The 16849-nt window shown below is 35.7% G+C and overlaps 1 protein-coding gene and 1 long non-coding RNA gene across 2 annotated transcripts; one reads left to right on the top strand and one right to left on the bottom strand.

Annotated features, from left to right (window-relative positions):
* The first annotated feature begins 6043 nt into the window (after positions 1 to 6043).
* Positions 6044 to 9072, top strand: LOC113345340. Its single transcript, XR_003358085.1, has 3 exons — positions 6044 to 7585; positions 8244 to 8328; positions 8882 to 9072. It is a non-coding gene; the product is annotated as an uncharacterized LOC113345340 (long non-coding RNA).
* Positions 9073 to 9729: 657 nt separating this feature from the next.
* Positions 9730 to 12836, bottom strand: LOC113345463. Its single transcript, XM_026589241.1, has 6 exons — positions 12800 to 12836; positions 12457 to 12624; positions 11317 to 11430; positions 10911 to 10948; positions 10417 to 10500; positions 9730 to 9750 (listed from the first exon to the last, which is right to left on the bottom strand). The coding sequence occupies exons 1-6, from the start codon at positions 12834 to 12836 to the stop codon at positions 9730 to 9732; spliced, it is 462 nt and encodes a 153-aa protein (XP_026445026.1).
* Between the last annotated feature and the right edge of the window lie 4013 nt (positions 12837 to 16849).

Here is a 16849-nt window from a genome sequence, read left to right as displayed (position 1 = left end):
ATACTTGATTTTATGCTGAATATTTATGGTGTATTGCAAAGTAATTTATGAGATGTATGTTTTCAGTTTTACTACTTTAATGTTCGATCTCATGTGTGAACCCTCATGGTTTGGGTGACTTTTTGATTTAGCGGGATTAAGTTCCAACCCAAGTAGGTAGGCTTCATCAAAGGATTATGAGGGGTTCAGAAACAGTATGTCAAAAAGTCATAATATGTTGAATCGGTTTTTAGTTTAGCATAAAAACATATGTGTTTCGACGGTTTTCGACTTTTGCTTACAATAGTTCAAAACCGGTTTTCAACCTTTCTTTGGTAAAGGTTGAGGTGTGTTGTTATTCTTTTTTCTTTCGCATAAGGATGACAATGAGAGGTGATATTTCGTTATAGATCCTCCCCGAACGAAGATGCAATCATATTGGAGGAGTGGATGCGAAATTGAGGTAACAATGTTGTTAGTTAATTGTTTTCCTGATTAAGAAAATCCTGAGTTTATATTATATATATGTATTGCTTTTGCTTAACGAAATTTAGGTGCAATTGATTTTTATTCCATGATATGTGTGTGAATGTGTGTTTCAATTGATTCATGTTAAGAAAAACTATTGTTATCTTGCTTTATTGTGTGGTATCAATCGTTTAGGCTTACGAAAGTGCGGTACAATTGATATGTTTGTGATTCAATTGGTTCCAGTTAAGGAAAACCATTGTTGTCTTGCTTTTGTTTGGTATCGATGGTTTAGACTTACAAAAGTGCGGTACAATTGATATGTTGTGATCAATTGGTTCCGGTTAAGAAAAACCTTTGGTATTTTTCTTTAGTAGTGTATCACTGGTTTAGGCTTACAAAATTACGGTGCTTATAACGTCTTATGTTGATTCAATTGCTTCCGGTTGAGGTGAATAATTTTGTAAGTTGATTTTTATTGGTTTGTATGAATTATTTATGGTTTAACGAAATAACTTATGGATGGGACGCGTTGTTTAGATCAATTCTATTCCAGATAAGAAACTGAGTTAATTCTGATCTTAGTTTGTCTTATCGAAAGGAGGTTTCGGTTATTCAAATCTAATCGAATGCCTAAACAAAGAAATGCTAGTTAACTAACCTAGTATTTGGTTTGTTTGAAATTGAAAGGTCTAAGTTGCGGATAATTAGAACCTGATGAGAAAGATGGAGTTTTATACTTTATTTTGGTCTTATCGAATTAAGCGGTTGTTCTTGAACAATCGTTATAGCAAAAGAGCTAATTTGATTAGTTGTTTTTTGTTTGCTAAACTAAATGGGAAAAATTGTTTCGGGCAATTTTTTACTTGGTAACATATCAAAATAAAACTACTTGTATTTTCGGTTTTGATAGTGGTTATCAGAACGTGATGTTTGGAACCCTCGTGCCTAACTCTATAGGTTTGCAAGTCTATTTCTGAGATTTGTAAGATTCTTTTCGTGTTGTCCTTTATTTTTTCGTTTCTTTGTCATTTTTGTGACAAAAAAGAGGGGAAATATATGGAGTAAACAGGTGATACTGACATTGATATTTATATTGATTGGTATCACTAGGGAAAAGAACATTGGTGCTTGAATGTTATTATCTAACGAAAGAGTGAAAGCACGGACTAAGGGGGAGTAACATGTCATATTGATTAGTATAACAAAGCCGTGCGGATTGAATATCTACCTATCTTCCTTAGGGGGAGTATTTTCTTTGTTATTATGATGTCAACAGCGACATTTTCAAGGATTGAATGTAAGCAGGTTTTATGTGATGTTGAATCAGGAGTCAAGCAGATGTAATTTGTTTATCCATATTGATGTAAGAGTTTTGTCACTAAAATTGACAAAGGGGGAGATTGTTAGAGCATTGCTCGGTTGAACCCACCATGCGTTGGTAAGTCAAGTGTCGTTGTCATATTTTAGTGAACCAAAACTCATATTAAGAGTCGCTTGATTATATACTACAGTTACTTCGTATACGTTGGATTGAAAGCTTTAGGATATGATACATTACAAGTATTGCGAAGTCTTGAAGATGTGAAGAAGTACAGAGCTACAACAACAACAATCATCCTTCCACTTGAGGTAAGTGATATTTGACTTGAATTGTTTCATTCGCTAACACATCTTTCAAGTCGTGCATATTGAAAACATAACTACGAGGCATGTTTGAACTCTAGATAGACATAGTATTAAGGAATACAATACGAGGTTTATTGCTTAACCATTAAACTTTGTAGATAAGACATCGCCATAATCATTCGAATGCTATTGTGATTATGTATGGGTATAAGGTGAGGATTTCATCCTAGGGAAAAATGTTTACATGTGTTCTAAGGAAGTAAGTTCATAGACTTGTTTTGTGAACCCAAAAGGAAATTGTCGGGCGTTATTGGTTTTGTTATTCATTGCATATCTTATGAGCAACCAATATGTGTGATAGACTAGAACCGCTCACAACTTGTTGTGTTCTTGTTAGAACTAATTCACAAAGGCCTGACTTTTGCATTGGTAGAAATTTTATTAGTAAAAACAATCTTAAGTAATCACCTTGGTATGATCGGATATTAACTGCCATGGGAAAGGGAACCGATCCTTATAAGGGGGTGAAGGGAACCGATCCTAGTAAGGGGTGAAGGGAACCGATCCTTGTTAGGGTGCAGTACATCTAAGAGGAACCAATCCTTGTATGGGGTGCAACACATTTATAGAAGAAAGGGGAACCGATCCTGTGAAGGGGTGCAACACATATGAGTTAGATACCATATATATGTGGGGAACCGATCCTAGTACCTAGTCAACCATATCTCTTGTAATCTAGTGTGACTATTCTTAGTACTCTCATGGAGGTAGCACCGAAACTTGTTTTGGTAGAACCGCAAGCCCATGATTGCGATTGAATGTTTGGTTTGATCAATCACATAGTTCTTGCAAGTCAGATGAACCAATTCTAAACTTGTTTGGAAGTGTGGTAATTCGGTTTCAAGATTGTAAGTGTGAAAGAGAACTTACAAAGTAAAGATGTCGACAAACTTTGAACACGTGCTGAATGCGTATTACTATAATTGTTCAAAGATATTCCTTAAAAGGCTAAATGGAAGAGAATCCCAGGATCGAAACATATAAGGTAAGAATATTTTAATTAAGGTTATTAATTTATCTTGGAAGGAAACTTATGGAATTGGTAATGTGCATTTACTAATTATATTTTCCAAGAGAGTTCGATTGTATTTTTGGACAAAGCATTTCCAGGAATTATGAAAACCGAATATGTGCATTTATGAATATCTTGAGAATATTTTCGGTTTTGGAAATTCCTTGGTGTCCAAACTTCCTTGTCTATAAATACCGAAGTTTGCCTTCATTAGTAAACTAATCCTTCGTAACGATTTGATTTCGTAACAATTTTTACTGGTGTAGCCGCCTATCGGAGAGGAGAGTAATCTAATTAAGTGAAATCTCTTACGACTGCTCGTTTTAAAGTCTTCTTTGGGATTGAGAAGCTTTAACGCGACCCGTTGGTGAGAACTAGATAATTGCGATTTATCTTTGTTTTCGATTGATTTGATTGACTAACTGTGGTTGAAATCTGATTGCACCTAGTTTGTTTATGCTTTAGAATTTCTCTTCTGATATAAGATTTACTCAAACTAGTTCAGAGTTTCGACATGGATCTTTAGACTGTTATTAGTTTTAAAGACGATCTTGTGATAATCTATTGTTAGCAGACTCCGTTCTGTGTGTGATTGATCACAAGAAGATTCAAGTGATTGTGTGCAGGTGTTTAAGTAATCACCTTGGTATGGTTGGATATTAACTTCCATGGGAAAGGGAACCGATCCTTATAAGGGGGTGAAGGGAACCGATCCTAGTAAGGGGTGAAGGGGAACCGATCCTTGTTAGGGTGCAGTACATCTAAGAGGAACCGATCCTTGTATGGGGTGCAACAAATTTATAGAAGAAAGGTGAACCGATCCTGTGAAGGGGTGCAACACATATGAGTTAGATACCATATATATGTGGGGAACCGATCCTAGTACGTAGCCAACCATATCTTTGGTAAGCTAGTGTGACTATGCTTAGTACTCTCGTGGAGGTAGAACCGAAACTTGTTTTGGTAGAACTGCAAGCCCATGATTGTGATTGATTGTTTGGTTTGATCAATCACATAGTTCTTGAAATTCAGATGAACCAATTCTAAACTTGTTTGGAAGTGTGGTAAATCGGTTTCAAGATTTTAAGTGTGAAAGAGAACTTACAAAGTAAAGATGTCGACAAACTTTGAACACATGATGAATGCGTATTACTATAATTGTTCAAAGATATTCCTTAAAGGCTAAATGAAAGAGAATCCCAGGATCGAAACATATAAGTTAAGAATATTTTAATTAAGGTTATTAATTTATCTTGGAAGGAAACTTATGGAATTGGTAATGTGTATTTACTAATTATATTTTCCAAGAGATTTCGATTGTATTTTTTGACAGAGCATTTCCAGGGATTATGAAAACCGAATCTGTGTATTTATGAACATCTTGAGAATATTTTCGGTTTTGGAAATTTCTTGGTGTCCGAACTTCCTTGTCTATAAATACCGAAGTTTGCCTTCACTAGCAAACTAATCCTTCGTAACAATTTGGATTCCTCTTTTGTCATTGTTATTAGTGTAGCTGCCTATCGGAGAGGGGAGTAATCTAATTACGTGAAATCTCTTATGACCGCTCATTTTAAAGTCTTCTTTGGGATTGAGAATCTCTAGCGCGACTTGTTTGTGAGAAACTAGATAATTTCGGTTTATCTTTGTTTTCGATTGATTTGATTGACTAACTGTGGTTGAAATATGATTGCACCTAGTTTGTTTATGCTTGAGAATCTTCTCTTCTGATATAAGATTCACTCAAACTAGTTCAGAGTTTCGACATGGATCTTTATATTGTTGTTAGTTCTAAAGACGATCTTGTGATAATCCTTTGTTAACAGACTCCGTTTTGTGTGTGATTGATCACAAGAAGATTCAAGTGATTGTGTGCAGGTGTTTATTGAAGATCAAGACAAAGAAGATATTGAAGATCTGACTTGGGTTTATAATCTTTGATGTGCACAATACTTGTTTGGTAAAAGAGGATCCAATTGATAATCGGTTTATCCTTGTGGTAGATTTGATTGATTGATTGAAGTTGATCGGCATCAACACGATTCCTTGAGATTAAAGGTGTTGTTGGCTTAATCTTAACCGATTACCTTCGGGTGATTGAACATAAGATATATCTAGACCTGGCGAAGGAGTTTATGTTAAGATAAATGGAAGAGCCTTTGTCCGACTCATATCATTTGGTTGAATAGAGTTGTTACCAGACAGATTTCTTGTTCCTTTACTGTTTGGAATATGAACCAAAGGGATTGTTCCAAGTACGGGACTGAGGTCGGAGGCGTTGGAATACAGACGAAACTAGGTATACTATAGAGTTAGGTACTTGGTCTCAACTATACGAAGTTAGTGTAATTTTGTGTGGCGGTTTAATCCTGAGAGTATTCAATTTTGGACTAGGTCTTGGGGTTTTTCTGCATTTTCGGTTTCCTCGTTAACAAAATCTTGTTGTGTCATTTACTTTATATTTCCGCATTATTATTGTTTTATTATAAGTAAAGTAAATCACACTGTAGAGACCCTCAAGCACGTCAACACTATTTGACTGGTCTAGTGATAGTCAAGAGACGTCTTAGCCGATATTAACTCGATTAGTCTAACTTGAATGTTAATTAATAGGTATTAATCTAACAACAATTTATATACGAAATTAGTATCGTCAGATAGATATCGGAAAGTTATGCGAAATGGGCTACTCGAACGTGTCATTCGGATACCGGACGAAGAAGATAACATCATAATTGTACGAGGAGCGAAAATAACCATTTTACATCTAAACCGAATGCGCCTCCCCTTATCCGTTCTTTGGGTCCCGTTAATAAATCCCGTTTGCTTTATCACCATCCCATGTGTCGAAGAGAAATCGCTTCTCTTAATCTTCTTATTCCTTCTTCTCTCATTCTGCTTCTTCGATTCTTCTTCGTTATCTCTCTGCCGATTCTGAGAGACATTTCTGAAACCGTGAAATCAAATAGAAAGTTAGGGAGATCAATTATCTAGTTTGATAGATGAAACGATGATTTCTCTGTGAATCTTTGAAGAAGAAGATGGTTTTGTTGATGAATCTAAAATAGGTAATTCATATTACAAATTGATTGACGTCTCTGTATGAATTCGTTCTGTTTGGATTAATCATAGAGTGGGTTTGTTGTTAATCGAGTATAGAGATGTTGCATGAAATTTAATTTTGATTTCTGCTATTTCCCTAAGTCTACCAGAAGTTAGGGTTCTTGCGAATTAGGTTATTTAAGTTGGATTCTGAAGATGAATAAGATGAATTGGATAGAGGGTAAGATATTGGTTCAGGGTTTTGCAAAGAAGAATCAGAAGATGATTGAGTTGTAGTTCAAGGATAAATGGTAGTTGGATATTGATGTTTATTTGAATCGAGTTGAACATGGGTAGTTGCAGTAGCAGTTGGGAGTATGACATAGGGTTTGTAGTTAGATGTGAAGAGTTACGAGTAGAGGTGGTGGTGAACTAGAAGACACAGTAGATTGTAGAGTTGTGCTGGTCAGGATGAGACAGAGATGTTGCTGTTAATGGACCAGGAAGAATTGATAGAGGTAATGGCAGAGTAAATATGAGGTGCTGTGAAGACTTAAGGCTGTACAGAGGAGCAATGATGTCTGCAATGAAGTTTCTGAATTGGTGTTGGTTGTTAGTTGAGTTCAAGTAGTGTGTGGGAATAACTGTGGTAGCAGAGATGGAGGCATGAACGGAATGGTGATGCAGGTAGTATGGTTTTGATAAGAATTACATATATGAACTGAATTCAGTAAGATGGGATTGATTATGAAGATGTGTTGTTGGCAATGAGATGTTGAGAATGTTGTTTGTTTGTGTATTGAAGTTGCAGGGGATATAAGTGATGTGGAGGTGTTGTATTGCAACTGGGGTGGTGCTGTTGTGTTTTGACTGCCAGTTGAAGTGAATGAGGTATACAGGTTGTGCAAGAAGAGACAGAGGTGAGATGGCTTATGCAATTTGATTTGGTTGTTAGCTGTTGAGATTATGTGATGTAAAGGAAATTGGGATTGAACTAATGAATGTGAATTATGAGTTGTTTGCCTGTAAGATTGTGGTTGTACTGGAGGTAATGAGATGGATGTTATTGAGAAGTTAAAGAGCTTCAGTTGCAAATTAGTGGTGGTGGTGGTTTGAGGCAGTGGTGTGTATGGATCTTCTAAATTCTAAGTTTATGATTTGACCTGGATATGAGATGTATGAGACAAACCCATGGGTAGTAAATATTACAAGTGCTGGTGGTGATGTTGCCTAGGTGGTTGTTTTGGGTTGAGTCTGATGAATTAGAATTACAAAGATGTGATGTTGGAAGTGTTGTTGGTGATTAGAGAGTAGCAGGTGTTGAATTGAACTGATGTAAGAAGAATGAGATAGTGAAGTTGTAGAAAGAATGTTGCAGCTACTGCTAAACTGCAGGTAGGCTTTAGTTGTGATTGTAATTTGATTCTGAAGTTTATTTAGGATTAATTGCTTGAATTTGGAATATAGTTTAGAGTCTTAGTGTGTTGCACAATGATTGTGCATTAGCATTCCTTGGCCTATGCTAGTGTTTGGCCTTGTGCCATTCAGCCTAGTCAGTGTCTGACTTAGCTGACTCAGTCCATCTGACTGAGTCGAATCGTATTGACCCACTGAGTCACTAGTTTTGACTCAGTTGACCGATTCGTGTTTGACTAAAGTTGACCATTAACCCCTGGACCTTGACCTTTGACTAACGTCGACTATTGATTGACCCTTGACCGTTAGATGATCAGTTGGGCCTGGCCTTGTGTAGTGGGCCGGACTAGTGGGCCGTGCGGGGTCAGGCACATGTGCTTGGGCTTAGGGACATCAATCTTAGTTAAATGTTTTGGACCTCTTGTGGTCCGAATTAGACTTTTACTTCTTCTGATATTCATAAGACTTATCTAATGGACTATAGAAGCAACCTAATTGAATTAGTAAACCTTTAAATATGCAAGAGATTTATAATGAAGATGCTTAGAATATAAATGGTCTTAGAATTAGATAAACTTGTATGATTTCTTGTGTGAGCGATTCTGGCTAGTTCATAGAGTTCTTTTATGATTAACAGTTACTCTTTATCAACAACGATCGATCCAAAGGATGAACCAGTGGATGATGAATCTCAAGGTATGCGAGGCTTGTCATCAAAAGAGGTGGGAATCGATAACGAACTTTCTGTATTCATTATTGTTTTACAAATTATTCTTGGTGTTGTGAAATTCATGCATATACTTGTGTGCTCTATGTGGTATGAGATGTGGGCCGACACAATATTAGTATTCTATGGCTAGGGCGATACACCGCAATATTATTACAGATAGGGTGTAGGGCGATGCACCCAATATTACTCTTCCATATATATATCCAGTATTCGATGGCTAGAGCGATACACTGCAATATTACTTAATCGGAGTGGAAGCGGGCTTCAATATTATTCTTCCCTTAGTGCGGCAACATCTCATACATGATTGTTTACTGTTATTTATGATATCTCATACATGATTGTTTAATGTTATTTATGAACTTCTATGAAGAAGTTTTTATAATGTATTTTACTATCTTTCGGAGTTTTATTGCCTTTAAATATAACCTGCATCGTTTTCTGTTCATATTAATGTCTGTATGGAAGCTAGTTGTTATTCCTACTGGGCACGGTTGTTGTGCTCACTCCTTTGGTTGTTGTGCTCACTCCTTTCCCACTTTCAGTTTCAGAGATATCAGAATGGCGCAGCGAAAGCTCGGGAAGTTAACTACGTTATTTAGATTGCTTCCACTATGTTTATTTTGTGTTTATATTTTATTTGTAAACCAAATGACTATTCTATATGTATCATTTGAGAGGAGATTTTATATACATATATGTATATTCCAGAGCGGGTTAGTTTTGTGTTATGTTTTTGTAGCAGATTTCGTAATTGAATATTTTATTATTTGATTTAGATTCGTTAGTGCCTCTTTATTTAGTTAATCTCTTGGATTAGTCAGCTGCTAGTTTAGGGGGCGCTACACACACAAACGTTAATATCTTATTACTTGATAAGTGAATTTTGTTGTGTTTGGTTAAGTCTGAACCTTTTATCAAGTAACACACTTTGTTGTTGTATTGTATCGATCTCGTATCCATAGACGATCACACAGAGTGTGAATTGATTTGTTGTATTGTCTCGATATCGCATCCATAAAAAATCACTTTTTGGGAAAGCACTTATATGTACTAAAAGTTTTGGTTTGAGGTATATTTGGGTATCCTCGCCTTTTCACATGGTATGTCATGAAACGGCTAAACAAGTGTAATCAAAAGTTACACATGCACATGGCATGTGTATCGGGAAGTTACACATCCATATGGCATGTGTAATGAGAAGTTACACATCAAAGAAATAGACATAAAAAAAGAACGCATAATTTTCTTAGCATGTAGTTACAACAATTTCCCTGTTTATCAACTATGATAATCAAGTATTATTAAATACGATATAGAGTTAAAACACTAGAAATAAGCGACATCCAATAATACAAATGTTCCCCTCCCTTTTCGTATTTCTTATCTTCCCCTATTCCAAATGCTTGTATATCTGCAACAAACAAAATTATTTAACAATTAACAAAGATCACAAAAAAACGCTTGATAACTTTTCTTAACGTGTGTAAATAGAAATTACATATGCATTTGTCTAGTGTAACTGGGTGTCACACATGCATCTGTTTAATGTAATTCGGAGTTACACATGCATATATCATGTGTAGTTAACAGCTACACATGCTTATGACTCGTATACCCGGCATGTACACTATGTTAACTATATAACTTTGAAGTCACTAATCAAAAGAGCTAACTATCTACTCCAACAACACCACCACTGTTGCAGGTGGAACCATACATGACAAGGAGAGTAGAGTTGATTCCTTACCAAGAATGCTCTTGGCAAGACTTTGAGAAATGAGTTAATAAAACTTGCACTTCCGACTTGCCTGCTACAGCAACATCAATATTTTTGAGTTTTCGAACATTATAACAGCTATAAACAAAAACACACCAATTTTGATAGTACCGTTTTCGAATCTTGCTGTAAACTATATATAAAGAAGAAAGCTAACTTCTCAATGATATTGTACGTCTTATAGCTAGACATTTTATGAATTTAAACAACCTATCATACAATAATTTAGTTTTGAAAGTTACGCATATAACAATAACACAAACTTTAATTACCTTCCCGCTAAAGAAATAATTTAATTACTTGCACCCAAACCATTATATGTTCTACATCAAAATCATCTCCCTCAGGCTCCTCATCATAATTTTCCTCACCGAAGCCATCAACCTAGTAACAAAATCAATCTAATCAACAATCAATTGATCCAAAAAAGGCTAGTGTCTTGTCAGTGTGCACAAAAAACGTCGATACCTGCATAGACATCAATTGATCCAAAAAAGGTTACAACTATTTAGAAATTATGTCACAAAAATATTAAGATGCCATAGTCTAAACATTCCAAAAAACAAAACATGTGTAATCAGCTGGTATACATACACAATGCATGTGTAATTGGGAGTTACACATGCATATGGCATATGTAACTTGGAGTTACATATGCATACGGTATGTGTGATTGTGAGTTACATATTCACCCATAATGGTTCGAAATATTCCTGTATAATCACAAGAGATACGTTACAGTTCTCCAAACAGTAAAAAGTACAATCAAATATATGATGGGATTCAGCAATTACCAGTTCAAACAAGAAATAGTTTTTTGCTGGAGGGTCACCTGCACAAAAACAAGGGGAAACAAATAAAAATATTGATATAGTTCAGAAAGCATAAAGCCTCATAATACATGCACATTAAGAGCATCAAACTGAAGTGGTCGCCTATATTGAATAATCTGGTGGTCAACTTTACAGGTCTCATTTCTTCTCTAAATCTGTGGGGTAAAAGTTAACAAGAAATAAATAAATTTTCAAGGGATGGATAATTAAGCACACAATAGATTTACCCACCATAGTACGGTACATTTTAAGTCCTTAAACTGGAACCATAAGCCATTACCCTGCAGAATTTAGAAAACAGTGAAAAAAATCATCAAATTGAAAATGAACAATCATCAAATTATTATCATTGAATGCAATAGCTTACTGAGGTCCTGCATGTTTGGAATAGTATCTGAAACATCAGTGAACCGAACATGAGCCATAGCACTTGATTCTATTTCGGGGATGTGAGCAAGCATTTTAAAAGAAGTAAAAACAGCTAAAAAGAACTTGGAAAAATTTCACACACAAGCAAACTATATTACATGTAATTGGTAGTTACACATTCATATATCATGTGTAAGTCACAGTTACATATGTCATAGGCATGTTTAATAGGCAGTTACACATGCATATGACATGTGTAAGCCGTAGTTACATGACATCTTCTCAATTCAAGCTTCTGTACCACTAGTACCAGACATGCTTTCTTGGCTCTGCTCAAAGAATTCATGCACTTAAACTTTTCAACGCTTCCCCATATTATTACTTGGTACTCAAAGTTTGAGACTCTTGCAACTTAGTTATATCGAACTAGCTAAAACAAGAGAAAGCATAAAATAGAGGAAGAAACATGTTGTATTTTCTTCAATATAAGGCTAATACCCGGACGTAGCTGTTTTACATTCCTAAAAATATGTGTTCATAACATGAAACTAACCCTAAGTGAGCTTAGGTGATAACTGCTTGCTAGAAGATGAGTTTAAGATTTTTTTTGTTTCACTTAGCACTATCATGCTATACAACAGCTTCAGTCAGTAGCATTTGAAACCTAAAAACAATGTAAACTTCTTCATTCAAAAAAAACCTGTAGCACTTCTCAAACAAGACTCTTAAAGGCCAGTCTAAAGTTATAGGGACTCATTGTTGTCTTAGAGACTCCTCTGACAGTACTGGATCATTTGAAAAACAAAATTAACATACAATGCGCACCAAACACACTTAGTGGCATAATATCAATCAAAATTAACTACAAAAAGTATATAACGAGGGCATATAGAGGCGGTCAAACTTCAAAATCAGTAACCAATTAGAATACGTAACTATAAGTTACATATCCAATTGGAATGTATAACTCGCAGTTACACATCCAATATTAAATCAACATACAAAGTAGGAATTCATTCTCTATGCAAAGAAAACTTATACATCAAACTAATACAAAATAATGTATGATAGAGATGCAAGACGAAGTTTCCAAGGGTTTTGGTAGATCCACGAGAAGAAGTGAAAACATCGTCAGTACTGGAAAACTGCAAAACCTTCTTAGGAACTCTAGCAGCAACAATACCAGCACCAAGAGGAGCAGGAACCATTCTTACAGTAACAGAACCACATTTCCCAGTAACCTTACAAGGAACAACATATGGTTTACCAATCTGGTTACTCCGATAACCTCTTCTAACAGGTACACCTAGGGGTGCACATATCCTACCCTTAACCGCTCTACCCTACTCGTCGCTGTTTTAACCGTACCCTATCCTACCCGTCAAACAACGGGTAGGGTGACGGTTAAAGATTTTCTTACCCGCTATTAAATGGGTAGGGTGACGGGTAAAACTCGAAATTATACTACCCTACCCGGTTACCCTCCTTATATCTGAAAAGACCAAATAGTCCTTTCATTTTTTTCTCATGCGTATATTTTTGTTCTTTTCATCGATATCAGGGGTAAAAAGCTAAGGAACATGTTTTTGCTCTTCCTCCTCATCTTTCATCTTTTCCCAAATCAAACGCACCCCATACCTAATGGAACACACAAAATACTTCCTCCCAAATCTATCATAAGAAGTGGAGTACTCATTCGATTGTATTTTTAACGAAACCCCTTACTCCTGTTATTGCTTTATCTCCGTCTAAAGAGGAATACAACAGGTGAATTGGATTTTGTTTTTATTGGTAACTATGATCTGTCTATTAATTTCATACTCTGCTTGTTTATAAAATCATCTCATTTGAGTTGATTTATAGTCTCCCTCTCGCCACACTACCCTTCTAGTATCTGCATCTTCACTGCTAACATCATTTCAATGGTTTTTCTGTTTTGTAAAGTATCGATTTAATCGCAGGAGGAAAAAGCAAGAGAACCAAAAGGACAACACCAAAATCCGATGATATCTACTTGAAACTTCTTGTCAAGGTATAAATCTAGAAACCCATTTCTGAAGTTCTTATAGTTTTCATATTCTCACTTGAAAATATCATTAAATATTTTCTTTTAGTTCTATGATTGAATTAGTTGTTTCTCTCAATCAAAAATTAGGGATTTGGTCATATGCAAACTGATTGATAAATTGGATCTTCATGATTTCTAGCTAAAACCCATGTCTTTAAATGTATATATTTTCAATATTTCAAACAATTTCAGTGAGATTTTGATTATTTGATTCTGAACCCATGCCTTAAAAGGAAATTGCTGCTCTTCAGTTGTTTAGTATTTTTGTATTCACATTTTGGACTTTTGGTATGAATTTAGGTTTTGTAAGTGAGCGCGAGACGAAGGGATCTCTGCTTATTGCAACGTGGAGGTTAAACCAACAAAAAACGAGAGTAAGTGAACTTATCCTGCATCCGAATCTTTGTAAGATGATAGAACATAGAAAGTTTCTCACTTGTGTATTCGTCGTCTCGTGAGTACACTGAACCTCTTTTTATTAGTTATGCTTTGAACCAAAATTTTGATTTTGCCAATTACTTTCTCAATTCGAATTTCCTGTTTCATTGATAAGCTGCTACCAACCAATTAGTTTCCCAGTTTGGATTTCCTGTTTTAGAGCATGGAAATTTCCTCAATAAGATAATGTTATTGTGCGAAACACTTTATCGTGGCCAACTTTATGTTCTGAAGCTGTTATTAAACCTTTGTAGTCGGTCTTATTAACTGCTGAACAGCCTACATGTTTTTTGGATTAGATAACCTCAACTAAGATTACTTTCTGCACAAGGTGTAGCTCCTTGCTTCCTTAAGTATGGTTGCAAGGAAATATCGGGAAATTGGTATCAAGGTGCAAAATTGATACGTTGGCAAACATGTTACCATAATTATGATGTATAAAGTGCTTCATAATACTTACTTGCCAAAACATTTTTCATCAAAGTTAGTGCACGAAATGATTAAAAAAAACTAGGATTACTTGCTTAGCATCTTCGAAATCATATTTCCTATGAATCGTTTCCTGAATTCCTCCATCATGGGGGTGGATGTCTTGAGTAGGTGAGTTCAAAACTCCATCCCATGTGTAAAAATCCCTCTTTATGTTTTAAAATTCATTTTTTTTATTGTAGCGGTAGGAATTAATGAACAAGGTGTGAAATGTTTAGCTTGGGATATTATTGATTTGGAGTGCGGTTGGGTAAAGAAGAGAATAGAGATAGATGGAGTAGGATGGCTATATCGGGAACACATATTAGATTGACTCATTGTTGTGGTCACTAAAATCCTGCAGTTGAACCGAGTCTGATGTCTGTTGCATGGAGGTTTTGCATTTCTATGAATTGTTTCCTTTATAACGGGGGTGAACGTCTTGGGTTGAAAACTCCACCTCATGTTTAAATATCCCTCTATATGCATCTGACACCTGAAGTCTTGTTTTCTTTGTGTTATAAACATGTTTAATTTTTCTGAAATCTGTTGTAGGAGAGCTTGCTGAATATTACCTTATCCAATTTTTGTATTTTCATGGCGGCATGTATTTGATAGCGTACCACATGACTGACTATCAAAATCAATGTTCTTCATCAACACTTTGGTGGTGTTTGTCTTGGTGGTTGCCAAATTCCCGAACATTCGAAAAGTCCGCATCTTTGGAATAAATGCAGAACAGTGAGAGATGGAGCATGCTGTATAAGCAGTAAGCCCTATAGATGCTTCAATTAGTAACTAATTTTTGTTTCTTTCTATAGATTTTTTTTTTGAAATATGAACTCATTTTTATCATTTTTCTGAATATTGCTTATCTTTATATTTCTCTTGCTGTTCGTTGGTGTCGATAAGTACTCGATAGATTTCATTTTAGAAAGATGATGTACACGTACCTTGTTGTGTCCTGTTCAGTTTGTCCGAATGTCCGGAAATGCCGTTTTTCCGAATGTCTGCCTTGATTCAAATATGTTTTGGATGATATGAAACATCCAAGGATTGACTACTCTATTACAATATACATGACAACGTGGAAATCAACATAATAATCATGTAGAAATTAACATAATCATACGTATTTTGTCCCGTTACTTGTATCTAAGACATTTCTCTTTCTACATACTGCTAAATTCCCCTTGTCTTCCTCATTTAGATGGTTGTGAACTTTTGTGCATAAGACAAAAATCATGTTGTGATCTATTTTGCTACCAATGGGTTATTGAGACATGACTAATTTTGGTGCCAATGGTTATTGATATTTGACTAAATTTTGCTGTGTTGCAGAGTTGTTTGGTGATCTTAGTGCTCATCCCATCATCGTAGATGACAACTGAATAAGAAGGTTACATGAAGAACATTGAATTATGATGGGATTCAAGTCCCTACGGAGAGATTTCGACCTTTGGAATAATTTTCCATATCAGAACTTTGCAACTTTTTTAGTGCATAACAGTACAGAGGGAAATAAGGTAGTTGATGACCGAGCCGGTTTATACTTGACATCTGATTATGGATCCTCTCTATCTATTTTGCTGAGGACCAAGGACTGCAATGGTTCATCTTTGATGATGCCTCTGAGTTACTTTTTGTCTGGTCATAGTGTATTTTCTCTGTCGTTGGTTTGGTTTCTGCTTTACTACCTCCTGATTTTGAAAAGAACAGAACTGACAGTACCATTGGGTACATGTGGATGGATTGGCTTTTATTTTTTTGTGTTAGAAAATTCTGTATATAAAATGTACAAGGTAGGAACCCGAATATCATCATCATCAACAAACACAAAAAAAAACACAACACGGATATACCCGCCACCCTACCCGACCCGACCCTCTGTTTAATGGGTCGGGTAGGGTCTTACCCGTTAAACGACGGGTAGGGTGGCGGGTAAAGTTTTTTTTACCCGTCATTTAGCGGGTAGGGTGGCGGGTAAAGTTTTTCTTACCCGTCATTTAGCGGGTAGGGTGGTGAAATAGGCCATATCTTACCCACCCTACCCAATGTGCAGCCCTAAGTACACCAACCAACTTAGCAAGAATAATCCCACCACGAACAACAATAGCAACTTCTTTACTTCATTTAATAATGGATGAAACTGAAATCAAACCATGGGTAACGAAGATGATAATTAGCTGTTACTGAATCTAAAATCAATTTATGGATCTCATCTAGAAATTGGGAGTTACGACGATTTAGACGAAGAACATATCTGAATTTTTTGTCTGTGATTCTTCAAAGTCAACAAATACAATTGCTTACAATCAATGACAACAATGTAGATGGTCGCATTCAAATTCAAAGCAAAGTGCATAAATTAGACAATGTAACAATACAAAATTTCGCTGCAGAGAGGAATCACTATTTTCTGAGAGAAAAAAATCATAATTGCACGAAAGGATTCTAAGTGCCTCCATATATAAAAGAGCTCCTACACTAAAATCCCACATTTGCAATAACCTAATGAGTAAATAAGCATATAGAATTCAAGCATGCCAACCAATAT

Source organism: Papaver somniferum, unplaced genomic scaffold (genome assembly GCF_003573695.1).
Source record: "Papaver somniferum cultivar HN1 unplaced genomic scaffold, ASM357369v1 unplaced-scaffold_81, whole genome shotgun sequence".
NCBI classification, from domain to species: domain Eukaryota; kingdom Viridiplantae; phylum Streptophyta; class Magnoliopsida; order Ranunculales; family Papaveraceae; genus Papaver; species Papaver somniferum.
This window is presented reverse-complemented; position numbering and strand designations above follow the sequence as displayed.